The sequence below is a fragment of the Manis pentadactyla genome, chromosome 4 (genome assembly GCF_030020395.1).
Source record: "Manis pentadactyla isolate mManPen7 chromosome 4, mManPen7.hap1, whole genome shotgun sequence".
Lineage (NCBI taxonomy): Eukaryota > Metazoa > Chordata > Mammalia > Pholidota > Manidae > Manis > Manis pentadactyla.
In genome coordinates, this window is record NC_080022.1 from 150559692 (window position 1) to 150581416 (window position 21725).

Here is a 21725-nt window from a genome sequence, read left to right on the forward strand (position 1 = left end):
GAGGACAGAGCTCCTGGCTCATGCCAGGAAGGGACAAGAGAGCCTACCACCATAACTTATTTAATCAGTTCCCTATTGACCAACATTCAGATTATGTCTAGTCTTTCATCATTACAAACTGTGCAGCAAGGAATATCTATAGGCTCATGTATTTTTGCGCTAATATGAGTGTATCTGTTTGATGATGTCCTGGTGTTGCATTGATAGGCAAAGGGTATGTACATTTGAAATATTGGTATTTTCTAATTTCTTTCCAAAGCATGTCAGTTAATTTTATTCCTGTCAATTTTTCAATGTTTATGAAAACTACTGCTTCCTTCCCTACCCCAACACAGGGTAGTATCAAACTTAAATCTCTGCTACTCTGCTAGGTGAAAAGTAGTACAATATACTATCAATTTTACTTGAAGTTGACCAGTTTCTTGTATTCTTCATTTTTGTTTCTTCTGTGAACTGCCCATTTCTATTTTTTTGTTAATTGGCAAATGACAGCCCTTCATCTACCATATTTTTCCTAGTTGGTCATTTGTGTTTTGACTTTGGGCCACACAGTAAGCTTTAGTTCTTACCTAGTCAGATTTATTGATCTTTCCCGGTATCATTTTTTCCCTCACATTTAAAAATTGGGATAAAGTTGATATACAATGTTGTTATTGGTTTCAGATGTACAACATAGTGACCCAATAATTGTATACATTACTAGATGCTTGTCACTGTAAGTGTAATCCCTCCTCTTACCACACCAAGATATTACAGTATTATTGGTTATATTTTATATGTTGTACTTCCATTCTAATGACTAACTTATTTTACAATTTGCAGTTTGTATCTTGTCCCCTTCACCTATTCGCCCATTCTCACCCCCACCCTATGGTAACCAACAGTCTGTTGTCCATATTTATGGGCCTATTTCTTTCTTTGTTAGTTTTGTATTTTAGATTCCACATATAAGTGAAATTATATGGCTTTTGTCTTTCTCTGCCTGGCTTATTTCACTTAGCATCATACCCTCTATGTTCATCCATGTTGTTCCAAATGGCAAGATTCACTTCTTTTTTTTGTGACTAACATTCCATTGTGTGTATGTACCACCTTTTCTTTACACATTCATCTGTCGATGGGCATTTGGGTTGCTTCCATATCTTGTTGTAAATAATGCTGCAATGAACATAGGTGCGCACAACTCTCTCTGAAGTAGTGATTTTATTTTCTTCATGTAAATTCCCAGAAGTGGAATTGCTGAGTCCTATGGTATTTTTATTTTTAGTTTTTTTGAGGAGCCTCCTATTGTTTTCCACAGTGGCTGCACCAATTTACATCTTGTATATCTTCCAAGTGTTTTGCTAATGTTTAGAAAGGGCTTAGAAATTAAAAAAAAAAAATTCTCCTGTATTTTCGCCTTTTTTGGGAGAGGGGGCTATCATTTTAAATTCTTAAATCTTTGAACAAACTGGTACATGTACTTGCGTGTTCCTGTGCCGACAGGAGGCAGCTTTCTTCTTTTCCGTGCGACTGGCTAGTTGTACCATCTTTATCACACAGTAAATCTCCTACACGTCTTAAACGATAGGCAGAGGAGAAAATAGAGTTAAGGAGAAATGGTAAAAGTTTTTCCGTAAAGATAATTTGGCCCCCGCGGGGAGAAAAGCCCTTCCAGGCCAGCTTCCTGGCCAGAGAACCCGGGGTCGCCAGCGGAACGCAGGTGTGCGAGAGCCGGGAGCGGGCCGAGCCCGGCCACCAAGGACTGTACGGCAGCCGGGGAGCGTTTTGGCGGGGACACAGGGCCGCCAGCTGGCCGCCGCGATGCTCCCCTCCTTGCAGGAATCACTGGATGGGGATGAAAAGGAGCTAGAGAGCAGTGAGGAAGGTGGCTCCGCCGAGGAGCGGAGACTCGAGCCGCCGCCCAGCAGCCACTACTGTCTCTACAGCTATCGCGGAAGCAGGTGCAACGCTCGGCAGCCCCTGTGGCCCTGCCCCGGCCCCGTCGTCCGGCCCCGCCTCCCATTTCTGGGCCTGAGGCCTGGACTCTAGCAAACGGCGTCTTCTCCTCTCCCAGCTAAGGTGTCTGCCCGAAGGGCCCCCCTCCCCTCACGCTGATCTTCCGGCCCACCATCCTGGACTTCTCTGCCCGGTCCTCCCCAAGTCTTTTCGCTCCAGCCGCCCCTGCCATCTTCTCAGCCCCTTACCGTCGCCGCCACTGCCCTTTGCTTAGCGCAGTGCCTGACTCGCTCCATAATGTCAATTTCCATCCCCCATCCTTCCTGTCATTATCTCCACTCTTTCTTCCATTTCCCTCACACATCCCCAGTCCCAGCCCCACCTTCTGGGTATTCTCTGTCCTTGATGCCTCTTTTTCCTTTCCCTGGCTCTCTTGGCCCTGTAAAGTCTGTTTTTTTAGAGGATATTTCCTTTACTCCTCTGGATTTTTAACCTACTTAGGTGGCCTGGAGAGAGAAGGGGCTCTTGTCAGCCCTGTTTTATGGGTTTTCTCTGCCACAAGGATAGGCAATGGAGGACCCACGCGTCTCTACCTTGCAGTATTTAGTTGACTATTCGCCCCTTCGCGGCTTGCGGTGTGTGTGTTGTGGAGAGCCCATAACTGATAGCTGTATTGCTTTTGTGGCATGCAGACTGGCACAGCAGCGAGGGGACAGTGATGATGGAAGCCCAAGTGGCACAAATGCAGAAACCCCCTCTAGTGATGATTTCAGGTAAAAACAGTTTGACCATGACCCATGCATGTGCTTTTATCTTCCAGGCATCTCTGGCCTGCAGATGTCAGTGGGTGCCTATTTACACTTTGCTTTCTCTGAGTCAAATCACCAAGCCTACCTGTCCCCAAGGAGCCACACCTTGATTTCCTCATTAGTTCATTCCTTCAAGGCTGGGGCAGCTCCAAATATTGATAGTGCCCCTGGTGAGAATTATTCTGAGTTTCTTTATTGAAACTCCAGTAAATATTCAGTATCATGTAGGTATCAAGAACTTTTAAATCCTTCCCGTTTCTCCTTTGAATATCCTTTCATAGCATACTCTGTTGCACACTAGAATGTAAACTCCATCATTGATGTCTACCTACCTAGAACCTTGAGTGGTACCTGGCCTAGAGTAGACATTTAACATATATTTAGTAAGTGAATGAATGAATGAACCTTTCAACTTGATGCAAAGTAGTGTATAATACAAAAGCATTATGTTCACTGTATGGTGGATAATTTAAGGAATTTTTCAGATGTCATAATGTGGTTATACATAAATATATATGTATATATATGTGTATATATATATATATATACACACACACACACATATATATATACACATACACATTTTTTAAAGTCCTCATCTTTTAGAAATATCTAGTGATAAATTTATGGATGATGTCTGGGACTTGCTTCAAAGTAAATCTGGAAGGTGGGAAGGTATGGACATCATGGGGTCACAGATGAAACAAGATTGGCCATAGCTCATAATTGTCAGACCTGGATGGTGGGTACATGTGGGTTCATTATACTATCCTTTCTACTTTTTATATGTTTGAAATTTTCCATAATATAAAGTAAAAGACCTTCAGAAATATTGGGTTCATATTCTCTAGTAGGAAGTTTGGTGATAGAAGACCTTTCTTTCTGCATATTCAAGTTATAGTTTCTGTTTATATTCTAACATAAGTCAACCTGAAATTTTTATTTTGAGCTCATAAAATGATTGCTAAGCTATGTTTATTCATGGGTAGTAGGTAGTTGGAGAACTGAGGAAAGGAGAAGAGGCATGAAATGGCAATGTAAGAGAGGAGTGAACCAGGAAATGTAGTAATAGCTGGGCAGCAGTAAGAGCCCACTTGAGGCTAATGATCAGTAATTTAAAATGAGATCCTACACTGGATGTGGGTTTTTGTCTAACCAGAGTCAACTGCAAAGGTGCAGGTACAGAGTAGGTGGAGAGCTGGACAAACCAGGGCTGAAGTTTTGCTAACCAGTACAGTAAGGCAAAAAAAAAAACAACCAAAGGGGTTGAATGAAGATGTGCACAGGAGAGTAGTTACAATGATTGACTGGAATTTAAGCTGGGTAGGGAGGAGGAGAGTGCAGAGATGAGAATCTTGAGGGAATGGAAGAGGTAGGGTCACTGGATGGGGGAGCCCAGTGGAGTCATAACACTAGAGAATGAGCTGGAAAGATAGTATTTTAAACTCTTTGATGAGGTAGCTCACGGTTGGTGACATACATTACTAAAGCTTCTCCAACAGTCATATAGCAAGCTTTTTCAAGTTCTTGAAAACACTCTAGCTTCAGTAATATTCTGATGGGGTGGGAATACAGTAGTCCACTGGTAAGGAACGTGTGTCTTCTGTTTGTCAAGCCTCTCTTTGGCGGATACTAATCTAGCACCGGAAGTGGAGCCAGAGCTGCGCAGTTTCATTGCTAAGCGTCTTTCTAAGGGAGCAGCCTTTGAAGGACTGGGTAATGTTGCATCTGTGGAGCTGAGGTAAGTGGAAAATGTGCTGTGTCCTGAGTTTTTATTTCTAAGCTAAATATGAGAAGTGATAAGAAACTCCAAAAAATCAGCTCCTATTGGACCTGCAAAGTTCATCTTTGTTCTCTGGCAGCGTGATACCATAAACATTTGTGGAATGGAATCAGTTGAATGGCAGAGACTCTGCTGCCGAAGTGTACTTATTTATATTTAGTCTTGAATTTTGAAGAGTACAAAACTAAAATTGTATGCTTTACAGTCTGTAAAGTGCTTTCACAAACTTTTGATGCCATTCTTCCTACAAAAGGATGATAGAGCAGATACTCTTATTTCCATTTGCAAATGAGGAAATAAACTCAGAGAAGTAAAGGTCACCAAGGCTGGTCACATCAAAAGAGTTTGGGCTGGTGCTGCTTTACCTAAATCCCATAACGGTATATGTTCATGTTCCTCTTCTGTTAGGAGTAAGCCAAGAAGTCTGGGAGGTTTTGACCTAGTTGGCAGTCTACCAGTATTGCCAGATGAAGATGACCAGGGTTCAGCCTGGTCCACAAAATTAAATGCATGAGTTATCAAGATAATACATTTTACATTTTTCTTTCTTTTCTAGAATTCCAGATTACCACATTGGTTGTTATTACTGTCTTTTCCAACAAGAAAAACTGCCTACTGAAACAGCAACAAAGGACCCTGAACATAACCCTTCAGAGTATGTGGTCTGTTTTTTAGGAGGATCTGAAAAAGGACTTGAGCTATATCCTTTCTGTGGTCTTTTTTGAGGCTCTCAGGAAGGAAAATGTGGGAAGGCAAGTGGAGGAGTATTACTACCAACCTTCAAAAGCTTTTCTACCCCTTATGTATTTACTTGAATTTCATACCTTCATTTGACCAGTTTATCTTGGCTTATTTTAATTTGTAGTTTGCATTATTTGAGAGGTTTTAATTTCCTACTGGGAGGTAAAAAACACTGTTTTGATTCATCCTTATTGCTTCCTTAAGAATATACTTTCAGGCTTGAATTGGACAAATACATTCAAGGGCTGAAAAATAACATGAACTGTGAGGTACGATGATTAATTTAATAGTTTTTATACTTGTCAAATGAAACATGTGGACACAAAGACACCTAAATTGAAAAAATGTGCTACTTTATGGGGTGTAGGAATGTGCTTGTTAAGGGAAGCAGGGACTATAGTCTTATAAGTGCTGTAAGTTCCACAAGACTGTGTCTGAGCCATGAAAAATTCATTAAATTCAATGGTATATGGTAATATGCCAAGTGAAGAAGAGCATGCTCTTTTTCAGATTTCTGGGCACATATGATTTATATTCTGATGAGAACTAATGGTCAACGAAGTCTCTGGCACCAGAGACATGCTATGCAATGGTATGACTGTCTTTGAACTCACCATCAAAGATTTTTAGAACATTCCATTTTTTGTTAATCTTTTATGAATTAGGTATATCCATATTAATTTGTCCATACTTTTATTAAAACTACACATTCAGCTTGTGACAATTGTTCAAGTCATAATTCTTATAATTTATTACCCATTAGATGTGGTAATAATTCCTTTTACTTGTCACGCACTTAGAAGGCACTGCAGGGAAGGAAAGGATAACATAGGAGTGAGCCAGGGGTGAATCTAGGAGCTACTTCCCCAGACTGGAGCGATTCCACTAGTCCCCAGACAGCAGCATAATCTAGAAGACCAGATGTGCTCATAGCAGCATGTCTAAAAGAAGTGGAATGGGGTTGAGTGCTTTGGTGAGTTAACTCGTATCCTTTCCTATTCACATTTTGAGTGTGAATGAACTGTCTACATTCCTTCAGTCATTCAACAGGCACTTTATAAGCTCATATGTGGACATTCCAGACACTGTACCAGGTGCTGGGGAGATGAGGATAAAGAGAGTATCTTCAGTGGGTCCACAGTGTAGTGGGGAGATGGGTATCTGTCCACACCTCCCAATGAAGAAACAGCGTGGAATCCTAGTAAGTTTCTTTAGTTTGTATAATAATGCATGTCTTAGTGTGTTTTTAAGAAATTTAGGACAGAGGTAATCCCCAATCTGTCCCAACAAAGCCCAAGAAAGTTATATCACAACTCTTTTCTTTGAGCTGGTGGTGTCAAGAGTATAGTGAAGAAAATATTAAGTTTACTAAGGTGAAGGCAAACGACTTTCTGTCTTGATCTAGGAAAGGGGCCTGGAAAACCACATCAAGTCCTACCTGAGCAGCTGGTTTGAGGATGTTGTATGCCCAATCCAAAGGGTGGTTCTTCTCTTTCAGGAGAAACTTACCTTTCTGCTACATGCCGTAAGTACTGCCCAAACAAAAGTATCTGAATCAAGAATCACTTTGGCAGAGTTTGGGCTCTTTAAAGACATTCTCTCTGAACATTAATCCCCTCTTCCCTGAATATTCATTCAAACTAAGTTTGCAGTCAGGATAGACTACACTCTATTTACTCAGATCTAGAGAGTTACATTACTAAGGTAGAATTGCAAATACTGAGTCTTCCTAATAGAATAAAACTATTAAAAATAATTACTTTTTGAAGTGATCTGAGAGAGATGTAATTTCCAAAATAATTTAGAAGGAAAACAAAAATCCAAAGTGATTTTACCATTATAAAAATGTCCAGATTAAAAAAATGAAAAGTTCACTAAACTATCCAGACAATGGGGAAGGATTAAGTAAATGGCCAGATTTTTCATTTAAATATGTGGTGCGTAGATGCAGCCGAGACTGGATGGTCCCATGAAACCAGAGTGGTAAAGCCAGGTTTCAGACTATCAGTGAGCAGCAGCTGAACAAGGCTCTGGAGAGCTCCAGGGCGGTGCCCTTCAAACATCAGCTAGTCAGTGGGGGGGGGTTGTCAGGGAAGTTGATGTTTAGTCATGAGTAGCTGCTCTATAAAGAAAATTAGAATACATGTATCAGTTAGGCTTATTTTTCTCTTACAGGCTCTGAGTTATACTCCTGTTGAGGTTAAAGAATCAGATGAAAAAACAAAGAGAGACATTAACAGGTAAAAAACAGTTTGGTTAAGAGAGAACCTTTTCTACCGCAAGTGTGACATTTACATTTTTAAAACCCTTTAGTGCAAAATGAATTTGCTTTCTCCCTCCCATCTTGCAATACTGTTTGGGTAAAGGACTTGTCTGTGTGGCAGGTTTCTGAGTGTCGCTAGTCTTCAAGGCCTTATTCAGGAAGGCACCATGACATCTTTGTGCATGGCCATGACGGAGGAGCAGCGTAAAGCTGTGATCATCGACTGCAGTAGCCCCCAGCCTCAGTTCTGCAATGCAGGTGAGCCACAATCTCTGAGGCAGCCTTCCCAGGGCTCTTGTAAGTCTCTGTTTTTGCACTAAGAGTAAATGATACAAACTTGTCCTTCCTGCCTCCTGCAGTTTTAGATGTTTATCTCAAACTCATCACAAACAATAGCAATTTTAAAAACATGGAATCATATCATGTTTTGCCTAGCAATTGCCTAGCAGTTTCACTCCTAGGTATATGGAGAAACCCTTGCATGTGTATACAAAGAGACAAATACAAAAGTGTTCATAAAGGCATTGTTTGAAATAGCAAAGAATTAGAAGCAACTTAAATGCTTTATCAATAGGAAAATAGATAAACCTCTCTATTCACACAGTGGAATATTATATAGCAGCAAACCTGAATGGGCTAGTGCTACATGTCTCAGTATAGCTCACAAACATATCATTTAGTGAAACAGCAATTAAAGAAAAATACATAAGGTTTTAACATATGCAAAATAATACTATATAGGGTTTAGAGATTATAAAAGTATGTGCCAGAAGTTTAAAAAAATACATGGTAATGATAATCCTTTCTGATGAGAAAGGAGGGGAATGTGATTGGGAAGAAATACACAGAATCTTCAGCCTTTGTGGCATTTCTTAGCCAGGTGGTAAATATACTCTTTTTTAGACCTGTATAGAAGTCTTAAAAAATTCATTGTAAGCATTTTTATAAAGAATGAATATCACAATGTATAGAAATACCAAATCATTATGTTGTACACTTGAAGCTAGTAGGATATATGTCAGTTACACCACAATATAAAAATAAGTATATAAATAGGAGGAAAGAATAAATGTCTTATGCTTTGTAGGATTTCATTTTTATTTATTCAGTTTTTCTAAAATGTAGGAAGTAATCGGTTTTGTGAGGATTGGATGCAGGCTTTTTTGAATGGTGCTGAAGGAGGTAACCCTTTTCTTTTTCGACAAATACTAGAGAACTTTAAACTAAAGGTAAGTAATTGACCGTGTGCCAAGTTCCACATAGAATTTTTGTTTGAACTTTAGTTAATACCAGGGACAGAATAACAAATCTGCTTTACAGTTGTGGTGACTATTAAATAGGACATTCTAGAATGTCCTAGAAATCCTAGACTCCTCTGAAGGCATTTACTTTATATTTTTCAGTGGCTTCTGCATACTGCATATGTATCATTGCATCTCCAATTAATTGGGTTGAATACTTGCTTTTATCTTAAGAGACATCAGTCTTGTTATTTGTGATGTATCTAAGGTGGAAAGCACAAAAAGGTGGTTTAGTGACTAAGGGTTCAAAATTCTGGTGGGGAGGAGAGTTGTCACCTAATTGAGGAGGTTTTTAAAATATCTTTATGTAGGAGATTTTGTTCTACTAAGGGCAAAGCATATTAGCAATAAAATGATGGAAATATTTAAAATAAAAAGCCAACATTTCAGCAATATATGTTTAGTTCTCTGTTGGAGAGATATGTTTCAGGCTTCATTATTTTCTCACTAAACACATACCTAACTGGGTAATCTTCTTCTAGGCCATACAAGACACAAATAATTTGAAGAGATTTATCCGACAGGCAGAAATGAGTCATTATGCTTTGTTTAAATGTTACATGTTCCTAAAGAACTGTGGTAGTGGAGATATCCTTTTGAAGATTGTTAAAGTGGAACATGAAGAAATGCCTGAAGCCAAAAATGTGGTAGCCGTCCTCGAGGAATTTATGAAAGAAGCTCTTCCTCAAAGTTTTTGATCACATTTGGAAATAATTGTACTGTGAAGTTGTACATTTAAGCTTCTGCATTTGAAATTGCAATTTTTATAATTGTCATAGGATTGCTATTTAAGATTATTTGAAACATTTTCATTCTGTACTTTTCAAATCTTAAGTAGATGTAAAAGTCTGAGGAACATCTTCCCTGAATCCTGGATAGATGTGTGTTAGAATTGTGGAACTTTAGTACACTGCTGGTCCCATAAATTTTAGACTTGAGGGAGTTGTTGCTTAACAAACTTCAGAGGTGATCTTGTGGCTTCTCTGAGGAATTTGCTGCAGTATTTAGCAACCTTTCCTCCCAGAAAAATCATAATACTTCTCTTTCAATGTAGTATAGCTTCTTTAAAAGAATGTACTCCTAGTCTTAGGACAGAGTAACACCATGACACCATTTCAAAGGTAAATCTGTGCATCCTGTGGGTGCTTGATAGATTTGTTTTGTCTGATTGATAATAGCATGGATGGTGAAGCAGCTTTTAAGTCAATACACAAATAAATCCTAAGTTTTAAGAAATTAAATGAGCTTTAAAAATAAATGCATGAGCTTTAAGATAAAACATTATCTCTGATGGAAAATTATTGCAGGAGTGGCCCCCATCTCTTAATTTATTTGTTCACAGGTATTTGCCATGGGCCTGTATGTCCTTTTTTTCTTTTATATGATAATGCTGGAGTTTTTAAACAGTGTTAAAACAAACAAATTTTTTAAAAAGTACATAAATTTTACAAGCAAACTGTAACATAAAAAAGGCAAACAGATTCTTCATAGTAGAGTTACTCATTGATTTTAGTTTCTTGTACATTTGTTACAAGCCTCATATTGTTTTACTCTAATCAATTGAAAGTGCCCTCAGCTAGAGCCATTTATAATTCCCACGGAAGCCAATTGTAGCTGTATACACATGATTGCAGTCTGTTCTGCAGAGCTCTTTAATAAATCCATTTGATAATGATTTCTGTTTAGAAGATCAGAAGTCTTGTGTTCTCACTGCCCGCAGGATGCTCAGAGGAACTCAAGTCCATAAAAATCCTCTCCTAAAGTCATCCAAATTCACATTAAGTGCTGAGTTTTAACTTTCAAAATGACTGACAATGGCCCTCTGCTTTCTCTTCTACAGAGGTCTAAGGACATGACTCACCAAGCCATTTCTTTTCCTTTAATGAGAAATACAATTCAGGGTCTTCATAAAGGCTTTCCTATGGTTTTATTTTATTTTATTTTTGCGGGGGAGAGTTGGGTTGGGGAACTCCTATTCATCTGTTGATGGATGTCCTGGGCTGGTCCTTGAAATTTCTTACTATTTTTCTTTTTTTTTTTATTAAGGTATTATTGATATACACTCTTATGAAGGTTTCACATGAAAAAACAATGAGGTTACTACATTCACCTCTATTATCATGTCCCCCCTATACCCCATCAGTGTAGTAAGATGCCACAGAGTCACTATTTGCCTTCTCTGTGCTACACTGTCTTCTCCATGATCCCCCCCACACCATGTGTGCCAATCATAATACCCCTCAATCCCATTCTCCCTCCCTCCCCTCCCCTTTCATAACCGCTAGTCCCTTCTTGGAGTCTGTGCATCTGTTGCTATTTTGTTCCTTCAGTTTTGCTTCATTGTTACACTCCACAAATGAGGGAAATCGTTTAGTACTTGTCTTTCTCCGCCTGGCTTATTTCATTGAGCATAATATCCTCCGGCTCCATCCATGTTGTTGCAAATGGTAGGATTTGTTTCTTTCTTATAGCTGAATAGTATTCCATTGTGTATATGCACCACTTCTTTATCCATTCATCTACTGATGGACACTTAGGTTGCTTCCATATCTTGCCTATTGCAAATATTGCTGCAATAAACATAGGGGTGCATATGTCTTTTTGAATCTGAGAACTTGTATTCTTTCAGTAAATTCCTAGGAGTGGAATTCCCAGGTCAAATGCTATTTTTAGTTTTAGTTTTTTGAGGAACCTCCATATTGCTTTCCACAATGGTTGAATTAGGTTACATTCCCACCAGCAGTGTAGGAGAGTTTCCCTTTCCTATGGTTTTAAATTTAATGACCTGGATTATAGGCAGTGTAGAAAAAAATCGAAGTAGCATTTTTAAAATAGCATTAAATTCAGAACTATGGAAAATAATTTAATGGCAGTACCCTTGAATCTGAGTTTTTCTAATGTACTTGGTTGCCCACTTATAAGTCATTTTTTAAAGTAAACATTAAGAAATTGACATTTTGAGTCTGAAAAATGTATTTTTCATTTTCAAATTCACATGTCATCAAGAGTCCATGTTGCAAGTGGCATTTAAAAGGAAACGTATTACCTGCTTCAAGTCACTTAAGGATATAATTAAGGTATAATTACATGTTCCTTATGTGTACTTTAATATGTATTTTTTGTAGTGTAGGCTCACTCCATTACACAGGTGTATACAATACAGTCTTATTTTAATAGTCTGTGACAAACTGTGTATCACTACTGTAGACAAGGAAAATGGTGACATGGAATTGAATATCTTGTTGGCCATGAAAAGAAACGCAAAGAGGTCATGACCAAAAACATGTACTGTATTTAAATCTTAATAAGCTAAGATGTTCACTTTTAAAGTTTTAAGAATGGTTTGTTCAGGTGTGGAATACATCTGTATTATTTGTGTGCTATATACACAGAGAGGAAATGTGTGTTGTGTTTCAAAAATGGTCTCAGTTTATCTGTAATTATATTTGTAATAATAATAATAAAACAACTTACCTTCTCACCAATGCAGTCATTTTTATTTAGTGAGCTTAATTCTTATTAAGCCTGATATATTACAACAAGTTTATGGGGAAATTATACTTGTTATACTACAGAATTTGTTGAAGAAAATCACATCACCTGTTGGAACGCACCTTTCTGCTGCTTGCAGGAGGCATCAGGCAGGGTGTAAGAGCAATTTCCATCACAATGTTTTATTCATTATCCAGTTAAGTTACACCTGTAGAGCTCAGTGTCCTGTCACTTCCTTTCACTTTCATTCAGTGTTAACTATGACAGAATGCCTGTCCTTTACCAGAGGATCACTTAACCACATGCCAGGAAAGCCTGCAGGCTTCTCTAACCATGTGTTGTCTCAGTAATGGAAATCCCGTTGGCTTCAATGTCTTTCCACCAGGAGGTCTAAGAGGGCAGCTCCAATTCCATAACTGCTAAACTTCTAAATATGCCTTTAGACTTTATAAATCACTAAGTTGGCATAAAAGCTAGATTCTAGTAGGGGTGATAAGGAGCAGTAATGAGTTGGTTGCTGTGGATTTTCTTGTAAACTACTTCTAGGAGGGCTGACAAAGAGGAGATCTGTTAAGTCAACACTGAGTGAATGTTCCAAGGTTCATTGCTATGCCTGGTGGCACTAGGCCTAATGCAATGAGACTGGAGCTCCAAACAAACACCCTGAGACCTACAAATTTAGTGTCCTTGAAGTCCCATACAAATATCTGAGAGCCAGGAGCACGCATTTTGGAAGCAGGCAGTCTTGGGTGTGAATCCAGCTGTACAGCATACTTTCAGCAGTTACTAAACTTCTCTAAGCCTTCTCATATGTAAATATGAGGATATTTATTCCAACCTCACACCAAGTAGCTGTGCAATTAAATAAGAATAATCTATTGGAAATGTCTAACCCAGTGCCTAGCACATAGTAGGTAAATTGTCTTTGTAATTACATTGTTGATAAACATCTTATGTTGTTTTGAAAAATGAGAATCTGGTAGAAGGGAGGAACCATAAAAATGATGAGGGGAGTAACAGGGGGCCGAAGGCCAGGCCAAGCTGCTTTTGGCTGGCTGGGGAGCTTGCCTTTCTTTAAATGCCTCAGGCGATGGACCGATGGGTACACTGGTGCTCAGACAGAGCCCTGATTTTCCTTCTGGGGAAGCCAGTTTTCCACACTCCAAACAGAAGTGGGTTCTTTGACCTATAGCCTGAACTGTAAAGTTTGTTCTGGGATGACTTTAGCTCATTTAGAAGCATTTTTAAATGATACACAGGAAAACTGATGTGAAAAAACATTATGGGAAACTCCCATGCTGACTTTAAAAGGGTAGTTTAATCCTCAAAAGAAATTTAACAGTTACGAAAGGCAAAGCTACACACACTGCCACTGGTTTAGAAAAACTGGTGAAAACAATCCCCTCTCTCTCCGGCTTCATCCATTCAAAGCCCACTTGATTGTTAAACTTCCTAAGCACCAGACTTCACCTTCAACATTCAAGCCCCTCTTATTTTCCCCTTCTGCATGTGAGCTGACCATGCACTTTTACCCTGAGAACATTCCTATCCCTTTCTCAAGATTGGGCTGTTGAAAGTCCCTAGAAAGACCTAAAGACTAGGCTATTGTTTTTGATATTGATAAAGAAGGAAATATCTAGATATTTTAAAGAAGATTGCCCCAATAATAACAGTCAAATTATTAATCCCTCATGGGGGTAGAGTGTAAGAGTGGGCAGGGGATCCGGGCACCCATCAGGACCTGCCACAGAGGTTCTTGACATAAAGCCATGAATTTCCTTCTTCACAGGCCCCTCAGCCCTGCCACACTGTACACAAAATTGTCTGCCTGTGCATTTTTATGGGAAAAGAAATCATGGCTTTCATCGAGCACTCAAGAGTTCAGTAATTCAAGAAAGGTTAAGAACCACCAAGCCAGACACACTGGCGCCCAGCCCCGATGCCCTGATCTGTACTGTATAAACTGTAGACCCAGCACCACTGCCGTCTACCCGCTCCCACCGCCCCGACCCAGATCCGGAGGGAACAGGCTCCAATGCCAGCCAGTCAGGTCACTTTCTGAATAACCGATGGCTTAAAAAAAAATCTTTAATGGAATCTGTGCTCAAATAATATGTTACAACAAAAATATACAGAATGTACACAATACAAAAATACTTAGAAACAAACAGTGCAGCTTGGGTTTTGTTTTGTTTTCCACTTATTCAAGTCCTTGTGCAGGGGGAGTTCAGTGTTGGGCACTGTTTTTTAAGGCAGAGGAGTGTCGGTGCTTTCCAGTCAGTCCCAGGAGCGACACCGAGGATGCCAGGAAGGGGGTCCACTGCACTCAGGAATCTGCATTCTTTGCAAATGAAATTAGACTCTGGGGGAAGGTCTGGGCTGGGTGAGCAATGACTCCCTTAATCCTCGGGGCAAGAATGGTTCTCGTGGAAATTGAGAGTCCTATTAGCTGGCAAAAACGCCTCATTAGGGAGCTTTTCCTAATTAAAAAATGAATGATTAATGGTGTCATTAAAGTGAAATTTCTCCTTTGAAGGTTTGTTTTCCTTTGCCCAGTTTCTGAGATTTCTCTTCCGTTTAACAAGTGAGCGAGTCTATGGCTGCTGTTTGGGGAATCTCCGGCTCTTAGTTTCTGTACCCTGAGGAGGAAAGGCTGGCCTCCACAGCCTGGAGGTTCTGGGGACACAGGGGATGAGGAAGGAGGGATTGGGGGGACGTGCTGCTGGCAGGGTGCTTGGTGAAGGGATACAAAGGGGTCTGCTGAGGAGAAAGCGAGACACCAAAAACTCTTTCTTACCAGACAGCCGTCTCCAGCCCTGGGTTGGAAACCTCACTTGTGTGAAGTGACTGTTGTCACAACTGGACGGCCCTGTTTGGGAGGTGGTCGGGAGAGGGTGGTGGACGGGGTGCTGAGCAGGCCGAAGACCTCTCGGGTTGCTCTTGGACATTCTGCTGACTGGAGCAGCTGCGGTTTGGCTCCCTGAGCGTTTCCCAGGCCTCGGAGGACTGACTTAGCAGGGTGGACGACGGGGTTTCTGCCTCAGGTAGTCCTCAGTAACATGCTTCCTTTTGAAGCCCTGAGGGAATGGGGTTCTTCTCTGAAGACTTTCTAGAGTCTTCTAGCACACAGTCTTCCTACCCCTGAGAGATCTTTCCTCCTCAGACCTCCTCAGAAAAGGCAGGGCTGCCTCTCTGCTCCCTCCACCTGCAATCCAGGACCCCCATGTGCCAGGAGTAATATGGAGGGGAAGCCCTGCCCCTCACAGGGCACCAGCCTCTGCTCCTCTAGGAAGGGACAGCACCCCTCAGGGTTAGGGCGGCTGCAGCCCATGGCTGAGGCCCGTCCTCCCTCCTTAGGCCCCAGTTCCAGCTCCGAGTCTCCCCTCCTGAGAAGCTGACTCTTCAGCTGCACCTTTCTCTCAGCAGGGCAGAGACTGGCTGGCAGGGTCGGGACCAGATGCCTCAGGGCGATGCAGCTGAGCCAAACGTCTAGGCTGTGCCACCTTGGGCTGGTGGTCCTCAGCACAGCGTTGGCACAAGTGCAGCATGAACTTAGGAGCCATATGTGGGGACCAGGACAATTTATGCAGCATTGGGCAAAGATGGGGAAGGACTTGGCATAGCCTGGGTCTGAGTGGGGGTGTTCCTGGGTAGGAAGACCCTGACCATTAACATGTGATCACTGGGGACAGGAAGCCACTGTGGCCCATGACTCCCACATGCCTGGCCTGGCCGACTTCAGATGTTGGTGCACATAAGGATTCTGACAGGCACATGGCTGGCAGGAAGCAGTTTCCACACTCCTGCCCTCACTCCTGCTTAGACCCAGCGCCTCTGGCTCCCAGGCTCGGGTTTTTCATCCTTTGGGGCTGTCGGTGGCTGAGAGTTCTGAGAGCAGTATAAAGGGCATGACATAGTTTGTCAGTGGCCATCCTCCCTGCACCATCCTCAGGGCCTGCACCAGCTTCTGCTAGAGGCCATTTCTTCAGCCTCATTTTCCCACTTGTGACATGGAGGTGGGGACGGACTTGATAAGCTCCAAGTTCCCTTCCAGCTCCGAGCATCTAAGTCTATGCGCTGCCCTCATCTCTGACCCCCAACCAAGCACCCAACAATTTTTTTCCACCTCAACTGGAATTCCTTTTACTGCAGCCTCCTGTCCTCCTGACTCAAATGGACACATGGCCTCCTTATTCCTGCCCCAGCCTCTCTGGCACCCCCAAAGCTCCTTCCCTCCTAAGGGAGCAGAACAGAATCTTTGGAGATATAAAGGCTACTCCACATGGAAATAAGAGCAGAACTTGGCAAAGGTAAGGAGAACTTCACCACCCCGAGGGTCCCTAGAAGGGCCAGAGGTCTCCCTCCACTGCAGACAAGTCTCCCGTGGGGGAGCATTCTCAGGAGATGCCTGGAAGGGGGGCAGATGGAGAGAAGGGGTAAAGATCCCCAGGAGCCACACCCTATACTTTTCAGCACCTTCCTCCTCTCAGGCCGGCCCCCCCCCACGCACCCCACTGCCCCTTGGGCTTCCTCTGCAGTCTCCACCCACCTTACACTGTCTTCCCTGTCACAGGAGCATCTCTGCTCATGGAACCACCCTGTCAGAACGCTGCCTCCAGAACCAAAGGAGAGAGGCACAAAGTAGGGGCAGGGTGATGGAAGGGAAGGAAAAGCCTCTGCAAACAAGGCAGGGCACAGGGTGCTGGGGCCCTGGCACGGGATGCCTGCATTTGGGGACAGAGAGAGAGGTCCGAAGTTGGGACCGGGCCTTTCCCAGGGCAGAGCTTGGGATGAGGTTTATTCCCCCTTGCTTGGATGTCTCTCGCTGGGTACCTCAGGACACGGGTAGGGCCCAGGTCACAGCATCTCCCTCCTCAGCCCACCCCGGGCACTAGAGGCCGCTCTCCAGTGCCCACCAGCAGGCACAGAAGGGCACCCTGGGCTCCCCCAGGCCAAAGCCAACATGCCCACCACCAGGCCTTCTTCCATGCCAGAGCTCCAGACCCAACGGCGGTACAGGGAACATCTGTGGCTGTAACACTCTGTGGGCTGGATAAGGGCCTGCTCGGCTACCACCCTCAGGCATTCCGTACACTCTCAGGGTCTCTCAGGGTGAAGAGCGAGGGAGAAGGCTGCTGCTCAACCTGTGATGAGGGAGGGGATCCCTGAACACCTGGGGCTGGGAGGACCACGCTCACCCCACCCTGGACCTCTGCCCTGGCTGGATGTCTTCAGAACAGTCTAGAAAAGCATCAACTCCTACAGCAGGTGTCTTTCAGAAAAGAGCCACCACTCTCTGTCCAGACCTGAACACAATAACGCTGCTGCCCAGTGCCATCCTCTCCTCCCTGGCCTCACTGAGCTGGTGATGAAGAAAAGCACGCACTGCTCCTATCTGATGCTGCCTCTCCCTCCCCTCCCTGACCAGGCTCTCCAGCTCCTTAGGGGGGTGGCGGCAGCTTTAAGTCCAGCAGGGTGTAGGCAAAGATGTTCCAGAAGACAGCAAACAGCACAAAGACGGTGTACATGGCCACAAAAATCCACCACAGCGACTGGTCCTGCAGCCGCTGCTCGTAGTTCCTCAGGACCACCACGCCCAGGGTGATGCCCACAGCCACGCCGCCCAGGTGCACCACGAAGCTCGGGTGGGGGCACGGAGGGTAGGCTGACGGGTGGAAGCGGAGCCACACGGCACGCCCAAACTCCATGCTCACTGCAAAGGGAAGAAGCGCAGCAAGTCAAAGGAGCGCCACTGGGCAGGGGCTGAGGGAGAGGCCTCACATCCAGCCACCCACCGGCCACCCACTAAGTCATTCCCTACCCGTTAGGCCAAGCCCCTTATGTTCTAGATGCTGGAGACAGGGAGGGAAGATGGACAAACTCTGTTCTCCCAGAGCTGAGCGGCCCTGGCAGCCAACCAGCATACAATTACATACATAAGATAGTTGCAGTAAGAGAATTTCTATGGGGAAAATAGGTCATTTAAAATTAATGCTGGGCATAAGGACTAGGACTCTTTAGTTTGGGGAATCAGGCAAGAGCTGCTGAAAGAGGTGACCTTGGAGCAGAGATGTGACTATCAAGAGAAGACCTCAGAGGAACCCCAGGCAGAGGGGCCAGCTTAAGCAGAAGGTGAAAGGCCCCTGCACTCCTGCCTGTGGCCTGGAGTCCCAGGGACTCCATCTCCTCATCTATACACACCTCAGCCTCTATGTACCAGGCTCTTGGAACATTAGTAACACCTTCAATTTGTGCTAGCAATTTACAGTTTATAAAGTGCTTTCATGTATTATTTAAAAACCCTTAGGAAAACCCTCAGAACCAGTGTTTCTGTGGTTGGAAAGAAGGGTAAAGAAGGAATGGAAATGATCCCAACAAAGTGCCAGAATGTATCTCTTTACAGATTCTACAAGACCGACATCTTGTTCTCCAATCCATCCTTCTTGCATGAACTTCTTGGGTTGGCCAATCCAGTGGGCCACACTCTCCTGAAAGGATAGATGCTGGGAAACTGTGCCATTTCTACCTACCACCAAAGAAAGCTGAGAGCAACGATTTTTATCTCCATTTCACAGATGAGGAAACCACAGCAAATTTGACAAACTGAAAGAAAGCCTTTTGAGAGAAATTTTGTACTTGTTCAGCTACTGTTCCATTAATCAGAGCACCTCCCTCCACCCTAACCACTCCAGGCCCATCAGCACCTCCAGGACCTCCAGGAATATTGATTCTCGCGAGGATTCCCTAACTCTGGCCTGGGCCCTGCAACTCCAAGGATGCCCGATAGATGGCGGACAAGGAGCAGCCAGGGACGGACACTGTGCCTGCCCCGACCCCTCCCCAGGCCACGGCGGCGCACCTTCCTGCCCTTGCTTAGCAAGCCCTGGGTTCCACAAGGGAGGTTCAAAAGACACTGGTCTCCCACTCCAAAGTAGCATTTTAGTTTTTATGATGCTTAGAAGGGAATTTGTTTTTAAACAGCAACATTCATGCTTCTCTTCCCTTCCGCGCAGGCAGACAAACTCAGAGGCTGAGCAGACAGAGAAGGTATGCTCACCCCGGTCCTCCTCCCCACTACTAGCCCCCAACTGCTCTGGCTCAAAGGGTTTTAGAGCTGGAAGGTCCTCTCTGAGATTAGAGATCCCTCCAACCCCATTCAGAGAGCCCTGAAAGCCGTGGTGTATGGGTAGCAAGGCCCCCCTTCCCTCCGTGTTTGTTCTGGCTCAATCTCACTTCCCCAGAGACGCACAGGAAGGACAGTCAAGGGGCTCCTGCCCAGCCTGGCTAAAGTATGGGATGTTAGAAGTGACATGAGATGGCTCTGAATTCTGGCTCCACCATCTCCAGCTGGGTATCCTCGGCAAGGAACTTAATTCTCTGAGCCTCGAGTGCCTACCTGTAGATTAAGCCTACTAAAAAATACCCTCTTCCTAGTCATGTCCTGAAGACTAATGAGAGACTGTGTTTCTCTTCTCCTTTCCCACTTTCATTGCTTCTGTCTAGACTCTTCTCTCTTTCCAACTCAGATTGAGCCTCTTGGCTTCTGGTCTCAACTGCCCCTCACCACCCAACTCCTTCTCCATACTACAGCCCACCTGGTCTCCTAAAACTCGAATCTGCCAGTAACTTCCGGGTTTAAAGCCCTTCAGGGGCCTCCCAGTGTGCTCAGAATGAAGCTCAATTTTAATCTGCACATTTAAACCCCTTCGTGATGTGACTCCTGTCATCTCTGGTCACAACCACACACAGTCCCAAGCCCCATAGATCAGGTTTGCTAATGGACTAGCTGGCCGTAGCCTTCCCCCACCCATGTGTATGTTCACGCTGCATCTCTGCCCAAAACGCCCCCTCACACCTTGTCTATGTGGTGAACACAAATAGGTGTTTTTTATTTATCTCTGCATCCAGAACTGACCGCTCTCAACTGGGACCTCCCATTGACCCTGTTCACTGGGGTTCATGGATCGGTTACAGTTTGTGAACCTGCTGAACTGCAAGTCTGAGTGTGTGTGTGTGTGTGTGTGTGTGTGTGTGTGTGTGTGTGTGTGTGTGTGTGTGTGCAAAAATGTGTGCCTATGTGCATTTTTCTGGGTAAAGGGTCTCTACCTTCCAACAGGAAATCTCAAAGGATTGACTCCATGACCTGAAAGATTGTTATGGAGTTATTTTTCTTGATCTGGGTGCTGGTCATTGAGCTGGACACCTAGCCTCTGTGTACATTTCTGTTTGTATATTATATGTCAGTAAAAAAGTTTGAGAAAGGCTATGAAGTAGCATAGCAGGCCAGGCTTCTCTCTTAACATTCCCACTTGGTTGCACAGAATTGACATGTCTCGCTGTATTTTCTTGACCACAAGCCCTGGGAAGGCAGGATTGTACTGTCTTTATATACCCCTGCCTCAAGCAAGGCTCCCTCCCTCCTACCCAGCCTGCCCCCAGTACTTACTGCAGATCAAGGCCACAGCCATCCTCAGCAGCTTGAACTGACATTTCATGCCTGACCAGTTCTAGGGAAAAAGGAGAGCTCCATTAGTTCCAGATCGGACCACTCCTCTGCAGCTGTGCATCGCTGAAGAAAATCTGACATAAAAAAAATAATCTCCATTAAGTCTTGAATGAGGGGGTGGTGGCTTAGTTGCAGCATGGCTGCAATCATACTAGAATGGCTTTGAGATTTTAGGCAACGGTAAGTTTATTACTGTCACAAAAGCCCATGATCTGCACCAAGAGAGGAAGAGAATCTAGATCTAAGGAGGTGACAGTCTCTGTCTCTCTACATAGATAGACAAAGCCTGAGTGTTGCATTAATTGTGGGTGCCACAGTTACAAAGGATGCAGGACAGCAAACCATGCCAAGTCAAATGGAATCATCAGAGTAATGAAAAAAAAACAAACCCAAAATCCTCACATGAGGAACAAATGAAGCAAATGAGTCAGGGTCAAGTTCATCGTCATCAAGGATCAAGTGAGTCAAAACGAGGAAAGGGCACATTCGGTGTAGCCTGTAAGTAGAAGACTCAGTGGATGAAAAACTTTGGAGAGAGATTTCTTTAAGGTCAGGGTAAGTTTTCATTCCTAATAAGCAGAGCTGTCCATAGAAGGAACGATCCGTCTGGGGCATCATGAATTTTCCATCATTGAGGGGTTCACATGGACACTTTGCATCACTTGGAGAAGATGCTCTAGAGAATCTGGCCATTGGAAAGGGGGTGGGCCAAATGGCCTTCAAACAAATCCCCCTTTCCCCTGAGAATCTGAACATTCTGAGCCTCCAAAGCAGATAAACAGAGGGCAATTATTCATCTTACAAAAGGATTTTTCACTTTACAAAAGACTCCTCCACAGGGTTTCTTTGAGGAGCACGCCTGCAGTGCATTCAAAGCACTATTCCATTTACA

At 43.5% G+C, this 21725-nt stretch overlaps 2 protein-coding genes across 7 annotated transcripts in view; one reads left to right on the top strand and one right to left on the bottom strand.

Annotated features, from left to right (window-relative positions):
* The first annotated feature begins 1568 nt into the window (after positions 1-1568).
* Positions 1569-12316, top strand: C4H17orf75 (chromosome 4 C17orf75 homolog). 4 transcript variants are annotated; one of them, XM_036879040.2, is made up of 10 exons: positions 1569-1943; positions 2631-2711; positions 4363-4488; positions 5087-5230; positions 5483-5540; positions 6677-6796; positions 7447-7511; positions 7656-7792; positions 8660-8763; positions 10676-12316. In XM_036879040.2, exons 1-10 carry the CDS (start codon positions 1804-1806, stop codon positions 10820-10822), a joined length of 1122 nt encoding a protein of 373 aa, XP_036734935.2. In that variant the 5' UTR covers positions 1569-1803; the 3' UTR covers positions 10823-12316. The 4 variants fall into 4 exon arrangements, with proteins under 4 accessions (XP_036734935.2, XP_057357165.1, XP_036734936.1 ...); XM_057501182.1 differs by lacking the exon at positions 10676-12316 and adding an exon at positions 9408-10293 and having other exon boundaries at positions 1573-1943; XM_036879041.2 differs by lacking the exon at positions 10676-12316 and adding an exon at positions 9318-10293 and having other exon boundaries at positions 1584-1943.
* A 1661-nt stretch (positions 12317-13977) lies between these two features.
* RHBDL3 (rhomboid like 3) overlaps positions 13978-21725 on the bottom strand; it is a 41945-nt gene continuing 34197 nt past the window's right edge. For all 3 annotated transcript variants that reach the window (XM_036879034.2, XM_057501184.1, XM_057501183.1), the window contains 2 exons: positions 20774-20834; positions 13978-18040 (listed from right to left, as the gene is read on the bottom strand). In XM_036879034.2, coding sequence (XP_036734929.2) covers positions 17769-18040; positions 20774-20834 — 333 coding nt within the window. In that variant the 3' untranslated portion in view covers positions 13978-17768. The remainder of the gene's footprint in view (positions 18041-20773; positions 20835-21725) is intronic.

Bases quoted from the DNA above. Each gene is read 5' to 3' on its own strand.
- C4H17orf75 (XM_036879041.2), top strand. From the start codon at position 1,804: ATGCTCCCCTCCTTGCAGGAATCACTGGATGGGGATGAAAAGGAGCTA. The intron at 4,489-5,086 runs GTAAGTGGAAAA...TTTCTTTTCTAG, and splicing joins GTTGCATCTGTGGAGCTGAG to AATTCCAGATTACCACATTG. The intron at 5,541-6,676 runs GTACGATGATTA...GTCTTGATCTAG, and splicing joins AAAATAACATGAACTGTGAG to GAAAGGGGCCTGGAAAACCA.